At 31.5% G+C, this 19,852-nt stretch overlaps 1 protein-coding gene across 2 annotated transcripts in view; it reads left to right on the top strand.

Annotated features, from left to right (window-relative positions):
* Positions 1–19,505, top strand: part of LOC126889621 (odorant receptor Or2-like) — a 120,533-nt gene extending 101,028 nt beyond the window's left edge. For both annotated transcript variants that reach the window (XM_050658095.1, XM_050658093.1), the window contains exons 3-6: positions 5,017–5,118; positions 6,992–7,094; positions 12,636–12,794; positions 19,285–19,505. In XM_050658095.1, the coding sequence (XP_050514052.1) occupies positions 5,017–5,118; positions 6,992–7,094; positions 12,636–12,794; positions 19,285–19,344 (424 nt within the window). In that variant the 3' untranslated portion in view covers positions 19,345–19,505. The remainder of the gene's footprint in view (positions 1–5,016; positions 5,119–6,991; positions 7,095–12,635; positions 12,795–19,284) is intronic.
* The last annotated feature ends 347 nt before the right edge of the window (positions 19,506–19,852 follow it).

The following is a 19,852-nucleotide window of genomic DNA, read 5'->3' as shown; positions in this document are numbered from 1 at the left end:
CAAGTTTTAATTGTCAATAGCTCACCCAATTTTTGCCGCAGAAAACATTTTTGCAAAACATGTTCTTGGAAATTAAATAGGCTACAATTTCATATTTAAACATTTTTTCGTATCTCTGACGCTAATCTTTCTGTTCTGAAGAAAATGCCATTTTTTTCCAAACTACAAAAATTCGTTATTCTCATTTAACTCCGTTTTTTTTTAACTAATCATTTTAAGCCGGTCAAACTTCTAGAACCTATTAACAATACATAAATAAAGAAGGCCAAATAATGTCAATCAACAAATTTAAATTAAAGTGGTGATTAGGAGGTTGCCTCCTATCACTTTTTCGCTGAAAAAATAGGGACTGACATTCTTTTCATTAAAAGTCACTTGATTCTTGAGCTAGAGACTTTTTTTTATTTCAAGAGATAGATATTTTTAAATACTTTAAAGTAGTTTAAACAAGTTACCCTCGAAAAATGCATAGTTTTCCCGTCTTTTGACTTTGAACTAAAATATTTAGCATCTGACGAAAAAGATCTAACATATAATAAAGTGTAGCTCGATTTCTATTGGTTTTAAAGAAAATTAAAAAAAAAACGGTTTTGTTTATTTTTTTAAAAGGTGCATTTTTATTACGTAAACTTTTTTTGATAAAACAAAAACTTTTGGAGTCATTAGCGGAAAACTTATTAAAAACATTGATTTTTTCGATATAAAACTAACACTTTCGATAGCGAATAAATCGAAAACTATCAATTTTATCAAAAAAATGTGTAGAACGTTGTTTGCTTAGAATGAATGTTTTTATCTGCTTTTGCGGTCAAAATATAATAAAAAATTTCCACCCCCGAGATGGGGTGGCAACCACCCCCATGGTAAAAGCGCTTTTCGGTATTATATACATTTTGATCCTTGGACTATCCACTACTTATTTTCAAATTTTCAAGCAAATGCATCCATTCTGTAAAAATTGCGAGGTTTTGTCCTATTTTAAGCTTCATTAATTGGACTAAACATAATATCATTGCTTATAATGTTATTTAGGTATGTGATATCGACGTTGCACCTCTCAATTTAAAAATTAACTACTGAGTGATTTGACAACCGATTTTGAAAAACTTTATATCGCTGGATAGACGAATGACCTTTCTTTCAATTTACAAAAAAATATACTGGGTGTTCCATTAAAACAAGTCAACAACGTTTTTTTCAAAATTCCGCCATTTTTTTTCGAATTTAAAAGCGATATAAAAATTCAATCATTTCTGACAAAACTCTTACTAAAATAAAACATTTCAGCGAAAACCGCATATTTCTATCTTGAACCGTTTAGAAATTATAGGCAGTTAAAATGGGGGAAAATATAAGTGGACACCCGGTATTATTTTTATCATATGTGTGTCGCGTCAGACATGAACGGAGCATACAAGGTGAGGCAGATAACTGGCCTATTAGAAATATCTCGAGGACTAAAGGCAACAGAATCATGAAAATTGGAATAAAGGGGTTTTGAAGGATGATCTATTAAATGAAAATATTTTCATCTCTTTGCAACTTCCGGTTATACCGGAAGTTGCTTATAAATTCGTTTTTTAAATGGGACACCCTGTACATTTTTACATTTTTGACTCTCCTCGATATCTTCTTTCTTAAAATATGAGGTTTTATAATATTATACAGGGTATTTTAAAAGATAATTACGTTTTTTTATTAATTTCGTAGCAATATTCACACCCTGTAGAATTAGGCTATTGATTATATTCAAAATAAGGTAGCTAAAAGGAACTACTACGTTAACGGGGTTTTATTATTTCATATGGTCAATGAACATCTATATATGGAAAAACCGCGGAGTGCTACCATTTAAAGGGGTGCGTTTTTGAGAAATGGGTGAATTAGTCCCTGGGCACAGGTTATATTGGGGTGATTTCTTTGCACTTTTGGTACAAACATATCTACATAAAAATTGTTCCTGGTTAAATTTCCGATCTAAATATCACTTTTTAAAGTCAATGATACTTTTTTTTACAAAAATATATTCAAAAGAAAAAGCACAAAGAAACCCAAAAGAAAGAAATTTTGTTTTTTGTCTCATAACTCTTGTCCACGAGGATATAGGTATAGACATTCCTTTACAGAAAAAAAATCTACATATTTCTTCTTTATAATGTTGTTTAGTAGAGGTAACTAGGACTTATAGTTTTCGAGATATGATTTTTCAAAGTTCGCCACTCACAGGCATTTTGGGCAATTTTCCTTGTTATTTCACAAATATTGTTCTGTAACTTTTTTCTACGTAACTTTAGGTATATGCAATGGTACACGTAATAGGAATAGAAATCAATTACCTTTAAAATGGTCTACTGTATAACGTTGTACGACTTTTTTTAAAGAGATTATGGTTTTTCAAGACTTTATACTTTTAACGATTTTTTATAATATAATATAAAATTAAAATAATATTAATATATAATATATTATATATTAAAGAATATTATATTATATATAGTATATATTATAATATAATATTATATTATGTATTATATATTATAATAATACTTACCTAATATAAAAAAAATTATTGTTTACATTTTTACGATTATTATTGAAATTTCTCATTATAACTTTTTTTTTCTTGTACATGAATATACTATATGTTACTCAATAAAGAGGGCTTACTTTCTGTTCTTTAAAATGGTGTATCATCTATATTTAAATATATGTAATTGAAACCGAGTGATGATTTGATATTTTTTTACCTGTATTATTTAAAAATATTTCTTTTACAAAAATTACATAAACATTAGTCTTATAAATCATCACTTTAGTTAAAATTATTTAAACGTTGACATTTAAAAAATTTTCAAAATCAAAGTCAATCTCTTCGTTAGCATTAGCTTCAATATCTTCCTCTGACTCCTCAGTTATCTTAGAGTTATCCTTTGGTACATTTACATGCTATTTTTTCAAGCAAAACTTGTGGTGCAGGAGCTTTGACAGTAAATATTGGAATTCCTCCATATTTTGAAGTATTGAAAAATAAGATTCAATCATAACACACAATCACATAAAAAAGTTATAATGAGGAATTTAAAGAATAATCCTAAAATCAAAAATCGTTGCAAGTACTTATTACATTTTGAAAAAGCATATCTTATTCAAAAATAATCCTATAAATCCCATTTTAATATAAACAGAATAAACTTTCTTTTTTATTATATAATATATACCTAAATATAGAAAAAAAAAGTTATAATGGGAAATTTAAAAAATAATCGTAAAAAATATAAAAACTCGTTAAAATTATAAAGTCTTGAGAAAGATAACCTCTTTAAAAGAAGTCGTACAACTATACAGTAGAACATTTTAGAGATAATTGATTTCTATTCCTCTTACATGTACAATTGCATATGCCTAAAGTTACGTAGAAAAAAGTTACAGAACCATATTTGCGAAATAACAAGGAAAATTGCCCAAAATTGCTGTATGTGGCGAAGTTTGAAAAATCATATTTCGAAAACTGTAAATCCTAATGACCTCTACTAAACATCATTCTAAAGAAAAAATATGTAAGTTTTTTTTCTATGAAGCAATGTCTATACCTATATCCCCGTGGACAAAAGTTATGGGACAAAAAACAAAATTTCTTTCTTTTGGGTTCCTTTGTGCTTTTTCTTTTGAATATATTTTTGTAAAAAAAGTATCTTTGACATTAAAAAGTTATATTTAGATAGGAAATTTAACCAGGAATAATTTTTAAGTAGACGTGTTTGTACCAAAAGTCCATAGAACTCACCCTAATGTAACCTGTGCCCAGGGACTAATTCACCCATTTTTCAAAAACGCACCCCTTCAAATGGTAGCACTCCGCGGTTTTTTCATGTATAGATATTCATTGACCATATGAAATAATAAAACCCCGTTAACGTTGTAGTTCCTTTCTATAGTACATAATCAATAACCTAAATTGTAATAGTTTGACATTAAAAACTCTGCTTACGTTCAACTGATTTTTAATATAGTCTACTATTGTTAAGAATCATTGGTATAGCTAATTTTGAAATTTTAGTATACAGGGTTGGTCGAAACTCGGAATGAATATTTTCTTAAGTTTTCTTAAATGTATTTTACACCCTGTATTTTAGTATTGTAAGGAAATGATATTTTGTGGTACTTTTTTTATTTCTTAAGCATTCCCTATACCTAACTGCTTTAATTTGTGCTTAATTGTTAATCGCACCAACAATCATAACTACGTAGGTATATTGATAGCTAAACCATTATTGGTAATTTTAAGGATCAGTCTGGATTAATATGTATTTCTTTCTGAAAAATTATTTGTTATTGAATATTTTCACGGCCAACCTAATAAAATTTTACGTATTTTTTGTTGCAATTAATGTTTAGCTTGAATCACCAATAACTCACAAATTAAAGCAGTTAGGTATAGGGAATACTTATAAAATAAAAAAGTACCACGAAATATCATTTCATTACAATACTAAAATACAGGGTGTTCAATTTAAGAAAACTCAGAAAATATTAATTCCGAGTTTCGATCAACCCTGTATACTAAAATTTCAAAATTAGCTATACTAATGACTCTTAACAATAGTAAACTATATTAAAAATCACTTGAACGTAAGCAGAGTTTTTAATGTCGAGCTATTACAATTCTACAGGGTGTGAATATTGCTACGAAATTAATAAAAAAAACGTAAATATCACTTAAAATACCCTGTATAATATTACAATGCCTCATATTTTAAGAAAGAAGATATTGAGGAGAATGCAAAAATGTAAAAATATACAGGGTGTCCCATTTAAAAAAACTAACTTATAAGCAACTTCCGGTATAACCGGAAGTTGCAAAGAGATAAAAATATTTTCATTAAATAGTTAATACCTCAAAACCCCTGTATTCCAATTTTCATGATTCTCTTACCTTTAGTTCTCGAGATATTTCTAATAGGCCAGTTATCTGCCTCACCCTATATACAAACATGTTTTTATTAATTTATTTTTCAGATATATTGAAGATTATAATAAGTCGTTATCTCTGGGATTACTAGCATACATATTGGTATTTGTTATATCAAATTGTCTTAATGCGTTTATTATTTCATCAGGGTATGTATTATATTAATTATGACTATTGACTGAAAATAATAACTCAAAAATTATTAAAGTGTGCACGCGCTAAATATTAGTTACAGATCAGGAAGTATTTTATAATTCGACCCAAGCCCTGACTTCCAAAGTAAAAGTTTCTCTTCAGCACCAAATTATTCTGTATAGTCTACAATATACTCCAGTTTAATAAGCTAGAAATAGACCATGTTCGGGACACTCAAAGATCCAGGTAGCTGACTACTGTTTTAGTTATTGTAGACCTATAGGAGGAAAACGTACCTGTTTCCTGCCTAGAGTTCGCGTCCGTTTTTTAAATATTAACAATTTAGTGCAAAAATCGCGATATTTTCGATTTTTTGCACCCTATTCAAAAGATAAGCAGTTGACATAAAACTACAAAATTTAATTTTTTAGAATATTGAAAAACCTTCAAGATGCCGATTTTTGAAAGTTACAAAGTTAATTTGTTGCTACGCAAACTGCAAAATAAGTGAAAGTCGTTATTTGTTAATAACTTTTACTAAAATTACTTTAGATTTCACCCAAAGTTGTGTATTGGGGTACTTAACAAACCCTCAAAATTTGAGACCGATCCATTAATTAGTTTAAAAGTTATTCTATTGGTTTATCCCAGAGATCTTTATTTTGCAATAACATAAGACAGAAAATAATGAAGATAAGGCAATTCTGTGTATTATGTCAAATGAAAGTAGAAAAGTGATACTATCAAAATGTACTAAAAAAAGATAAAAAAATTATCTAATATAGTCAAAAATACTAATGCCAAATTTTTGAAATTTTGTAGTTTAAAAACATTTAGAACAACTTTAAAAATATTGTTTGTAGAAAAAATCATTGTACATATTCGAATAGTTGGTATTTTACAGGAATTTTTAAAAATGTTTTTTAGTTGGTGACTATTCGTGGTAAGTGAAGGGGGAACTCGGAGCCGACAAATGCAAGAGTTAAAAAACTAAAAAAGGCAACTTAAAACTATTATCATTTTCTATGGCTCGGGATCTACTGAATATTTTTTGATCTTTCTGACCGGTAAAAAATACCGGGGATCTGTAGTTACGTGGTAATATTGGGATGTCTGTAGTTAAAGGTTTTAACTTTTGGAATTTCGGAGGATTCTTGTTATTCCCCAAATAAAGTCGTAGAAGTGAAGACACAAAATTCGCACCAATTTTTGAGTTTTTATTAAAAAATAGTATATTGTACAACAACTGTACAAAAAATAGTATATTTGTTGGCACGGGCCGAGGCACGAGGCGAGTGCCGCAAATCAAGCGAGGGAGAAATATGTCATTTTCTCATGTGTTGTGCACTGTACTTTTTCTATGGATGCGGTTTTGCCAAGAGTTCAAACATCAAAATTAAATAATTTAAGTGATTTTAGGTATATTATATACATAAATTGAAATAAAATAATACATATACATGTAGCTATTTAATATTCTTAAAGTTGTTTACATAATATACGTTATTTATTTAAATTTCTAATTAACAGTTATTTTGCAAGAGTCTTGATAGGTAATTCCTGGTAAGGTTTGCTTCAACACATTTTGTTTGATAACATTAATTGTGTTTGTATTGTGCATATTACCATGGAAACGGCAATCATATATGAAACACTGTAAGAGAACCCGCGAAAAAAAATATTTCTCACTACAATGGCCGACTTTTCACACTGCGTGAGAAATTGTTCGTTTTGAATATATGTAAGTGGTGAGAGAAGTTGCACATTGTATAACATCCATAGAAAAATTACTTGGATATTAATTAGCTTCGAGTTACGGAGTAGTTACAGAGTAGTTTATCATTGATTCCTAACAACTAAGTAACATACAAATTTAAATAATTTTAGACCAGAATTACGGGAACTAGTAAGAAGGAGTCTTTATCAGTGTAATTTGTCAAATCAGTTTATACTCTTATATGCCATACCTGCCCAATTTTTGTCTACAGAGGTAAGCATATTTTTATCACACTCAGCACAAATCGATTCATGCACACTCATATTTTTATCGAAGGGAAGCCCAAGCGGGGAATTTTTGCAGTTACTCGAGCACGTCAGATTATCATATGGGGAGAAACCTTGTACCCTGTATTGGTTCTTAATACAGGGGAGTTCGTTAAGGGGGTCCCAAAAAATCTATCCTTAGATAAACTCGAAACCGTTAGATTAAAAAAAGCTAAGTTAAGTACATGCAAAACAGTGTATATCTCAAAAATCTGAAGATTTGAGAGGGGTGTAAGCAAATGGGAGATTCACAATGTTTCACAAAAAAGCGAATATTTCGCGAATTTAAGCGAATATTAAAAAAGGGAAACGAACGTAGGATCGAAAAACTAAAAAATACGTGTTTAACATTTTTCAAAAATCTATAGAGTGATACCAAAAACGACCCCCTCACGAAGAGGGGTGGGGGTAAATTTAAAATTTTAAATACGACTCCCGCATGGTGGTTGCAGGGTTGCAACCCCGGTGATATATATTTATTAACTCACTACGTAATAACAGTAACTAGTTGCTTTTGGATGATTGTGACCTCTTCGGAACTTTAGCAATGTGTGTTTCTGAATAATCTTTCTCATACATTTTCTACGTATATCTAATATGTATTTGTTTTTTATGATTTCATATTTTTGTCTAATTCAACCGTCAATTATTAATAACAGTATTTTGTTCCCTTGTAGTGTTTACTATGCGTGACCCAGTTTACATAAATCAATGCCACATACTTAGCATAATTTAAACATTGAATGACTTTAATATTTACTTTAAGAGTTTAAAAATTAACCGATATATTATTTACTAATGGATTAAATATTCCTATTTTCTGGATGCTAATTTAAATCCTTTACATCCCCATCCCTTACAAGAAAAATTTTCTGAGCGATGTACATTATTTTTTCTCTTCCCTTCCGAAAAAGAAGAAAATGTTTCTCGACATTATCACCAACTGATTACTGTGTTACAAAACAATACAAAATTAGATACCTATTCCCTATAACTAGTAACTATAAAAAAAGAAAAAAAATGTTCTATATCAATATTGTTCCCGTTTTCACATGTCACTCACTGTGTTCCTGGACTGTAAGCATATATTCTGTTTTTATGTACCTCCTTGATATTACCGTTTTCTATCTTAATTTTACAGTTAACGTTATTCACCTCCATTATTGTGAAAGGGCCTACATAAAGACGATAAAACTTACCATTCTCTTCTCTTTTGACCAGGACTAGGTCTCCTATTTTGAAGCGTTGTTGTGGCGTCGCTTTGGAATTATTCTTTACTTGAGGCTATTTTTTGTGCTTTAGTAAGAAAATCCACAAGGAAGAATTTCCTGTAGCTGGCTGTATACCATTAATTACAAGTAAAATTTAATAAAAAAATTTGGTCTTGGTAAAAGGTATATTATTTTAAAAAGCCCTATAGGGCTACACACATCGAACAAAAAGTTTTCGCTCTAAAAAGAGCATCATCAGTGTTGCAAGAACATGGTGAGCCAACCAAAAAATACGAAGATCAAAGCCTTTCAAAAATGGACTAAAAGTTACATCAAAATGCTATCATAGCAAATTCCAAAGGATGGATATAATTCCTAAGGATACGGCCCTAGGATAACATATGACTCCCACACGTGGTAAGTGGGTCAAAGGTAACAAATTAGGCCATCATGTTACAAGAGGTGACAGGCAACTCAGTTTTTGATGTGACTTTTAGTCCATTTTTGAAAGGCTTTGACCTTCGTATTTTTTGGTTGGCTCACCATGTTCTTGCAACACTGATGATGCTCTTTTTAGAGCGAAAACGTTTTGTTCGATGTTTGTAGCCCTATAGGGCTGTTTAACCCATTTGGTCCCACTGTACTCGTCCGAGTACATCAGCAAAAATGGCCTAGTAGTGACACTTCTTGCAAAAGAGTGGCACTCCATGTTTATATCCGATTCTATTAGGAAGTGTTCTAGTAGATTTTCACAAATTATACCCTCGGAGGCGCTCCTCTTCCTAACCTGTGACGCAGTAATTAGAAGCTAACCTCCATATTTCTGTTGAATCATTGAAGTGTTGCTATTTTATGGTTTTGATATTATTACCATCATTTTTTTAACTTTTATTGTTGGAAGGGTAAGTACTGGTAATGTTTATTTTTACAGTGTAAGAATCTTTTTATTATTGTTGTCTTTATGTTACAAAATAGACATGTACTCATTTGAGTACAGTGGGTTTGTATGAGATCAAATATGTTTATTTGGTTTTTTATTCTTTCATGTTCAATATTTGTATTGGAATTGATTTTCAAGAATTGCGGCCTATGAGTCCCATCGGATTTTATGGAAAACAAAAACACCGGCTTTAGTTTCAAATGACATAGCGAGTTTCACTCATAAGATGTATCGGCGGTAGTTATTTCTCCTAAGGTTGTCTATCAAACTGACAATGAGGACATAGATAAGGATGATTTTCAGACCCAAAGCTTTCCGAATGATATTCCCGGAGAATTAGAGAAATAGTTCATTACATGAGTGACGACTCTGACAACGACAAAAAAGACAATCTTCCCCTTGCCATTAGAAAAGAAAATTTATTGAAGAGTCAAAATAAAACCAAAGAATCTGACTGGACAGAAGAAATTACTGATATTAGTATGACATCTACAACAGGTTACAAGGCTGTCTGGATGATATGAAAGAGTAAATCCGAGGTTTATCTCGTATCTAACTATTTCGAGAAATTTTTTGATAATGAAATTATTGAATACTTATATTACAGAACAGTCAAGTCTATATTATATATGCCGTTCAAAATAATAATCATCACTTTATGTAACACAGGAAGAGATAAAGATATTTCTGGCTATTTTACTTCTTACTGGATACCATATATACATATGCACGAGAGCGCAATTATTGGTGACTAGTGCAATTTCGTGGACCCGTTTCCAAGAAATTTAAAAATACCTACATTAAAAAATCTACTTATTCCAAAAAACGACTTGCAGAATTTGTACCAATTAGTCTAAAAATGGATGAAAGCGGTCATTTTCCAAAGAAAATAAACAAACAATTTCGATGTAGCCTATGCCACCAAAGTGTGTTGGACTTGTAGTATATAAAGTGTGGAGTTACTCTGTGTTTGAAACGTGATTGTTTTGTGCAATTTCATGCTAGTTAGATTATAATACAGGATATACCCAAGTACGTATGTACTACCTATATTGTAAGAAAATAAAACATTTTCATTTTTACACAATGTTTTATATTTTGACTCCCGATCAGCCCATTGTACTCGTATGAGTACACCTACTTTTTGCTAAAAATTCAACTTTTTTATGTCAAATAACAATGAAGTTTTGCTATTTAACCCTGGTTCAACAAGGGCATTCAAAAAAATTTTGTATTATCGAAAAATAAATGTCGTGGGATCAAATGGGTTAAAATGATATACCTTTTACCAAGACCAAAATTTTTTATTAAATTTTACTTTAGTAAGAAGGTTTTAGCTCTCTCGTGTGCAGATTTTAGTTTATATCGTAACTCATTGTAGTAGGCATCTATGTTGTAACATGGTTGAACCTCTCATGTAAGGTCTTCTGGTAAGTTAACTTTCCTGCCAAACAGCTATTCGGACGGTGTGTAACCATGATACGCGTTAGAAGTTGTATTGTAGCAGTATATGAACATTCTGCAATACACATCCCAATTTTCTCTGTCTTCATCTATGAATGATCTTACGTACTCGTTTAATGTCCTGTGCAGTTTCTCACAACTCCCAGTCGACTGTGGATGGTATGCCGTTGAAAAGTTTTGCACTATCTTTAACAGTTTTGTTAGTTCATTCATTACTTTGGTTTTGTAGTCTGTGCTTTGATCTATTCTTATTTGTTTCATGAGTCCGTATGTTGGTATAAAATGATCGAAAATTCCTCAGGCTATTGTTTCGGCTTCTTTGTTGCACACTGGTATACTTACTGCGTATTGCGTCAGTTCTCACAACATTGTGATACAGTATCTATTTCCTTCATTATTTTTAGTGAATGGATCTATCGTATATATGTACACTATGTCTCATGGTTTTGAAGAACTGTCCGATATCAAGAATTCTTCGACATGTAGTCTTTTCGGTTTGTTAATTTGACATTTATGACATTGTTTAACGTATTTTCTTACGCCTTTTTCCTAATTTTTCCATCTGAATCTTGCTTTTAGCTTTCTTATTAGCCTATTATTCCCTACGTGTCCTTCAAACATCGGGTGGTAATGATATTCCTCCATTAACCTATGTTTTTCTTTGTCATCTTCTACCGTTTCTGGTAATTCGCATATTTTATATATTTCTTCATTTTTCAATATTTTTTTATTTCCTTCCTTTATAAATTCATCAATTGTGCACAATTGAAAAATAATATCATTTACGTATATTTTTACTATACATACTGCATTCTCTACCGCCAGCCGATCAAGCTGTGCCAACATTTGATTAAAATCGAAGTGATTGAATCCTATGGCCATGCTCTTCCTGCACTTAATTTTGTTCTTGGCCCTGATGCAGTCTTGGTGAGATCAGTTCTGCTCCAATAGAAAAAATTGGTCGTCTATGCGCCTCTATTTAGTACCTTTCTTACTGTTTGTTTGGGGGCTTCTGGCTGTAATGTAAGTTTAGTTTATGCTTCCGTTTGCTTTGATTGTTTTTCCTTTTCTCTTGATAGAGCTCGGGTTATAGCTAATAGTATATGAGTGTTGTGTATGTATAAATCCTGTAGTTCATGCAATTTTGTTCTTGAGAGACTGTCTGCGTAGCTATTTTTCCCTGTTATATACTCTATTTCTAAATCGTATTTCTCTAGATATAATCTGATCCTCGTAAGTTTTGAGTTTGGTTCCCTCATTGAAAATAAATGTGTTAAGTAGTGGTTTATGATCCGTTTTTACCAAAAATGTTGTTGCTCCATATAAATAACATTTGAAATGTTTAATTCCCCATGAATCGCTAGTAATTCCTTAATGATTATAGGTTTATTAGCTAGATTTAGGCAAATATGCAAATTGTATATTTTGCATATAATGCATAAAAAATGCAAAAATTTACAACTTTGCATATTTTTATATAAGTGTGCATAAAATGCAGATAATTTTAAATTTTGATTGTAACTATACATATATTTTTATATTGCTGTAACAAGTAGCTTAGAAATTTAGCGCTATTAACCTAAAAATTAACATTATATTAATTGTTTCCCACCTTTAGACCTATCGGACGAGTTTGGTAATTACCACTGTCACAGTAACAGTTTTAGTTGACATAGTCCTTTGATACGTGTAAAGTAGGAAACAATCAATGTAATGTAAATTTATAGGTTAATATCGCTAAATTTCCCAACTCCACTAGTTTCATTTCTTTTTATCTCACAACTTAAATGGCTTTCCATCTTTTGCGCTATTTTGCCGGTTATTAATTAGTGCGCTTATCACTGTATATCTGAATCTTTAATAAATATTTTAGACACAAATATCAGAAGAAATTGTTTTTGACACGAAATGGTACAACACTGCTTGTAAAGATAAAAAGTTATTTATTTGGATGATCAGTTCAGTAGCTAAAAGAGAAGTAGCGTTAAAAGCTGGAAAAATTTTGACTGTAAATTACGAATTTACTTTCAAGGTAAGGATTTTTTTTCAACTTTGCTGAAATAAAGTCATTTTTTTTCAATTAGAGAATTTTTATTGCATACTATAATATAATTTTTAATTCCAAACAACTTTTCTTCATATTGTGAAATATAAAGGTAATTTACCCTTGAGCAAAATTCATATTTTTGACATATCTCGTATATTGTTGACAAAATTTGGTATCTGATGGTTGCATCTTCGGTTTTAGTCTTCTAAAACTATTACCAATCATCAGACTCACTTTCGTGATTACTGTCGTCGCTATCCTCATTCGAATGGTGAACTATAACAGGATTAACTGCTTCAATGCGACCTTCATGAATCCATCAGTCTTCAATTAAATCTTCACTTTTTTACACTTTTTTCCCAAATTTCAGGAGTAGGCAAGGGCTATAAATTATAATATTCCAAAGTCAAAGATTTCAACCTAATAGAAATATTAAAAATATTGAAAAATATTAAAAATATTCCTAACATATTGTTATGATCTGCTTTCTATTACTTTGATATTAATTATTATTTATTTGATTAATTATTTCATTGTCGCAAACCATACATAAAAATTAATAAAAATTCTCAGGGTGCCTTTTTGTCATAAAAAAATAATTAAATTATCTTAGATTATACTTATCCTTTCTCGTGGTTTCAGTATCTCTTAGTTGATCCTTATCGGGATAAAAATAGGAAAAGGAAATAATAGTACATTATATACCGCGGGACTGAAGTAGTACATTTAATCCTGAAGGTAAAGTTTATGGCCCGACCTCAGGGAGGGCCATAATTTACCTGAAGGATTAAATGTACTTCAGTCGCAAGGTATATACGATACTTTTCGTACTTCCGGTATGATTTTATTAATTATTTCAATAATTTCAATCAGTTTTTTCTCTCTTCAACTCATTTAATAAACTGTCTTTAAAATAAGTTACCATAGTAACATTGCGTTGTGACAGTTATAATTTAGAAACATTGTCATTACTAGTGTCATTGTAAAGAAACATTGTTATTGATAATTATTGGTATCATGAGTGAAGAAGGTGTATCTGATATTGATAAAAGAGCAGCCGAAGTAGGTGAAGAATTGTTACCACCGAAATCTAGAAAACTATACGAGCAGCAGTACGATGCTTTTAAAAAGTGGTGCCGCTTAAAAAATGTGAGACAACCTACTGAAAATGCGCTGTTAGTCTACTTCGATGATAAATCAAAAGCGGTTTGTGCCTCAACTCTCTGGGCACATTACTCAATGCTGAAATCGGTTATTAACATTAGAGAAGATATTGATATAAGTAAATTTCCAAAATTATTAGCTTTTTTGAAGAGAAGAAATGAGGGATTTAAGCCAAAGAAGTCAAGAATTCTCACGTCTGAGCAGGTAGATCAGTTCTTACGGGAGGCTCCGGATGATAAATATTTAATGCTTAAGGTAAATTTGGAAATTTGTTTATATTCAGAAATTTTAAGAAATCAATTTTTTTGTAGGTTGCACTTATTTTGGGCGTTGCGGGAGCTTGTCGTGGAAAAGAGTTGGTTGATTTAGAAATCGACGATGTGAGAGATTTGGGCGATTCCTTCCTAATTGCGATTAGAAACACCAAAAATAAAATTGACCGAAATTTTGTGATCAAAAATTCAGAAAACAGTGCCATCAGTTTTGTGGCGATATTTCGGAAATATGTGGCATTGCGAAAGACAGGGACAACTCATTCAAAATTTTTTGTTCAATACATCAACAAAGAATGTACTACGCGAGTAGTAGGAAAAAACATGTTTGGTACAATTCCACGGCAAATAGCAGCTTTCTTGAAATTAGAAAATGCGACGTCTTATACGGGACATTGTTTTAGACGCACATCTGCGTCTTTGTTAGCTGATTCGGGAGCAACAATAGACGTGCTGAAGAGACATGGAGGATGGAAATCCTCCAACGTGGCCGAGGGATATATTGAATCGTCTATTAAAAATAAACAAAAAATTTCAGATAAAATATTTGGTCAAGTCGCCGATTCGTCCACTATAGTTATGCCACAGTCCTCATTCTCGCTTCCTGTTTCCGCAGGATCTTCGAAACAAACACCAGTTCAATATGAAAAGGACCTATCTGTTACTCGTCAGTTACCTGCTGCATTAACCCAGGAAAGACTGGTCAATATGACGAACTGTCACAATATTAATTTGAATATTAACGTTAATTACCATTCTAATTAATTATATTTTTCAATAAAATATCCCTTAAATTCGTTTGTTTGTGATTTAATCGTTCCGGGAGTTTCGTCAATATTTAATCCCGGAGGGATTAAATGTGACACTTTAGTACCTGTCACAAGGGAGTGAAGTTGTCACTTTAGGCCCGGAAGTACGAAAATAGAAATATCATAAATAAACACATACAAATACCTTTATTATCAAAAGCAATGCTCTGTAAATTTATCAATTAAATTCTGTGGGCATAATTGTCCAAGTGAAACCTTTATCATATAAATTAATCTAATTCAAAATAGTACATTATATACCGCGGGACTGAAGTAGTACATTTAATCCTGAAGGTAAAGTTTATGGCCCGACCGCAGGGAGGGCCATAATTTACCTGAAGGATTAAATGTACTTCAGTCGCAAGGTATATACGATACTTTTCGTACTTCCGGTATGATTTTATTAATTATTTCAATAATTTCAATCAGTTTTTTCTCTCTTCAACTCATTTAATAAACTGTCTTTAAAATAAGTTACCATAGTAACATTGCGTTGTGACAGTTATAATTTAGAAACATTGTCATTACTAGTGTCATTGTAAAGAAACATTGTTTTTGATAATTATTGGTATCATGAGTGAAGAAGGTGTATCTGATATTGATAAAAGAGCAGCCGAAGTAGGTGAAGAATTGTTACCACCGAAATCTAGAAAACTATACGAGCAGCAGTACGATGCTTTTAAAAAGTGGTGCCGCTTAAAAAATGTGAGACAACCTACTGAAAATGCGCTGTTAGTCTACTTCGATGATAAATCAAAAGCGGTTTGTGCCTCAACTCTCTGGGCACATTACTCAATGCTGAAATCGGTTATTAACATTAGAGAAGATATTGATATAAGTAAATTTCCAAATATTAACGTTAATTACCATTCTAATTAATTATATTTTTCAATAAAATATCCCTTAAATTCGTTTGTTTGTGATTTAATCGTTCCGGGAGTTTCGTCAATATTTAATCCCGGAGGGATTAAATGTGACACTTTAGTACCTGTCACAAGGGAGTGAAGTTGTCACTTTAGGCCCGGAAGTACGAAAAAATATTTATCACTTTGTTCTTGATACCATTAATAAAACAAGCTCAACAAACAAATTTGGTATTCGCAAAATTACTTATATTTCCTATTAAATTTTTGAAATGTTGGAACCTTAAATTCATATGCTTTTACGTAAAAAAAAATTAACCTCTGATTATAAAGAAAATCTATCACATAGGTTATTGACTGACCTTTTTGATTCACACACAATGATGTCTCCTCTTGACCCAAACAGCTCCTCCTTGTTGATTATGTTGGGCTACCAATTAAAGCCCTCTCCGTTATCTGCAAAAATCCAGCAGCATACCAGCAAACTATTTCTTCAAAACACAAGCCAGGCCTCCTTTTGCCAGTACTCGTTCAATAAACTCCAAAACTCTCTCCTCACTGTCTCTCAACAATAATCTCCTGGGACCCAAGTATCTTTTTTACTTGGTGTCACAAATAATTTTAATAACGATAATTCTTGTAACTTACTCTCTTGGACTTTACAGAATCAAAGAGGTATTTCTTCTCGATTTGATTTGTCTCTCGTTCCACCTTTCAGCTACTCTCCCTATCAACACAATTACTAGTACTTGCTTCTGAACTACTCACGAAAACTTTTGACTGCTCCTTTCGGATGCCGGTAACAAAATAATCCCTCTTTCCAGAACTATCTGAAAATTCAACCTTCTCTTCTTCCCATTCCAAATTGCCAAACCAATCAGAGACATTTCTTCTTCTCCCTTCTTTTTTTCATTCGAAACACCCACTACTTTAAAAAATATTCCTACCATCATACTAATTACTTTCGGGAAAGTCTACAAAATTTACTCGGGGTTAAACAAAAAGTTTAAAATTCCAAACTTCCTTTACCTTAATTTTCTAAGAACTAATTACCTATGGCTTCTATATTTCCCGTAATAAACAATCGGTTTAAAATGCTAATCCTAAATAACTTTCACTTCACTTTTATTTACAAAAATGTTTTTAATATTCTTCATGGAAAAATTAATTAAGGAGAAACTAACTTCTGAAAGCTAACTTCTAATAAATATTTACAAATCAATATACAGGGTGTATCAAATTTATGTGCCCGCGTTATATTAAAAAAATTAAAATTTTTATTCTATCTTTGATTGATAAATTGAAACACAATAATATATTTAATTGAAAACTCATTGGACCATTTTCCTGGTAACACCTCCATGGCTTCTAAAAATTTCAAGCCAGATAGATGCTGAAGCAAAGAACACAAGAGGGAATTCAAAAACTTACAATTCACGACCCCGTCTGTTCAGCTGGTAAATTCCAACTTAAAATGAACCTACATAGTAGCACAAACTAATAAAACCAACACAAAATAAAAAAAATGTATACCATTTTTATTTAGTTGCAATGCGAAGAAAAAACTGTCTTATTTTTCACTTAAAACATAGAGCGCAAACCAGCACTCTATATCGACGATTTTCGACTACAATTGGAGTCATCATCAGAGAGGCGTAGGTTTGCTGCTCTCTGCCCCAAGTGACGAAACTCCGAGAGCTTATCCCCGCATTGCAACTGACGTTTATGGAGTAGTTGTCTAGCGACACCTGGCAACTGAAAGTCAAAGTTTCCAACGTAATAGTATAACGGTACCAAAGTTATTTGAAATTTCGATGTAGTTTACATTTGTAACACTTTCGTTACACCCTATATGTTAGAATCGTTGAATTCATATTTGTCTATCGAAGAATCGTAAGTTCTCACAAATCTTTCGTATTACGTAATTCATTCTTGATTCTCACGAATAATCGAATGTATAATCTGTCTGTATGCAAAATATGACGTGATTGTCTTCAAGTGCCTCAGTGATGCTTTATGGGAGCTCTCCGACAAAGAGCTAAATGATTTTGGAGTCTGAAATATGCCAGGATGTCGCTGTTATGTTTATTTTATAAAGATTAAATCACTCTGAGTGTGCTTATATAGTCCAACAAGTGTTCTTATAGCTGACTTAAGCATTTTTGATGGAAACAGGCCTAAGTTGTGAATGCAGCTGAATTGACACTTTCCATGGAAAGAATGGGTGGAGTGAAATATTGAGGTCTCTTTTTGTATTCTTTTCATTGATTGGATGAGCGTTTTTTGGTATACGTCAGAGGGTTCAACTTGAAGCGTAAATTGCAACTTCTTATTGGCAAAGATTTAATTGATTGGGTGTTTTGAATCTGTAATTGGTCGTTGAATTTTCGATGGGAAAGATCGTGTGATGATTTTGGAAAGGGCGTTTTGGTTAAAGTCTGAGGAGAGAAGACTTCCATCTGTGCCGTCTTCAAGTTCAGTTCTGTTAGGTCCGTCTTCAAGTTCAGTTCTGTTATAGTCGTCATGAAGTGAAGTTCCAGTTAGTTTCTAGTGAAGTAAAATGTAGATACAAGTTCTTCGGCCGGCTGATAGAACTCAGCCCGGTGACACATGGCGGACAGAGACGTAAACTCCGGCAATTATTTTAGCTGTTGTTAGGCTATTGTCGATATTTGTTTACCACTTTTGGTATCATTTTTTACATGCAGTCAGATCCAGGAATTATGCACAAAAGTTTTCGTTTTGTGTTACTAGATTCAACACCCTAGTTAAAGCATGAAATTTGCTTCCATTTTAATATTTTGTGATTCCGTTTAATGAACAAATAACTTTTAATATTTTTGTTCGAGCAGAACTAATTTGTTTTTGAGAATGCAGAATGCATACAATGCTGAATTTTTCTATAAATTTTTTTATGAGCTATGGTTTCATCAATAATGCACTGTTGCGTGGACTTAAAGAAAGCATTTGACATGGTCAAATTAAAGGACGTTATCCATTTGTTATACCCGAAAAAGGTACCTCTAGAAATCATTAAAACGATCGAAAACATCTACCAGAACCACACATATCTAGATCTCAGATGTTACCTAGGGCAAGTTAGATAATATTTTAAACATCCAGGCTTAAGGTAGCATTTTATACCTATGTTTCCTTGACGGACTACTTTTACTGGGCTTTGACCCACATATTTTTGTATAATTCTATCTTGGTAGTTAGCATGTACATTGCACGTAAGCACTGATGATGACTGGTAAACCAGTCGAAAACTAGTTATGTGAATTTGATGTAGCCCTTTTGAGGGTTTTTAAATATACCTTTTATACAGGATTTTACTGTTTTTTATTTATGTTTTTGTTATTTTTAGATGTATCGATCCATTATTTCGTACTACATGTTTTTGAGGACAATGGGAAGCAATCATTAGAAGTTACAGATATTCGATATAAATGGCGATTCTTTTTGGACTTTGACACAACCTAGTAGTAGAAAAAATTGCACCTGTTATTTATAGTGTGTTTTAGATAATCGTATAAAAAATGATGTATACTTCACGTATTATTAAACTGTAGGTATTTGAATATCGCATTACATTTTTTTTTTCTACAGTTGCGTTAAGAATGCAATTTTTAGCACTCCATAGGAGCGTTAAAAATGCTACTTTAAAGCACTAGTGCTTTAACATTTTTAGGGCACTGCAGTTAAAAGTAAATTGTCAAATTGTGAAACGTCAAAATATTTATATTTCATTTCTTAACATTAATATTAATATTACAACTTGCGCAATTTGAAAAAGGCGGTTTAAAAGGTTTTTTAAAATTTAATTTAAACTGTATTATGGCAATTTTAACACGTTTGTAGAAAAAAACTATTAAAATTAGTTAGAATAATATACAACAATAAAAGTAGATGTTATTCTATAGTTTTTATTTGTT

This window comes from Diabrotica virgifera, chromosome 8 (assembly GCF_917563875.1).
Source record: "Diabrotica virgifera virgifera chromosome 8, PGI_DIABVI_V3a".
NCBI classification, from domain to species: domain Eukaryota; kingdom Metazoa; phylum Arthropoda; class Insecta; order Coleoptera; family Chrysomelidae; genus Diabrotica; species Diabrotica virgifera.
This window is presented reverse-complemented; position numbering and strand designations above follow the sequence as displayed.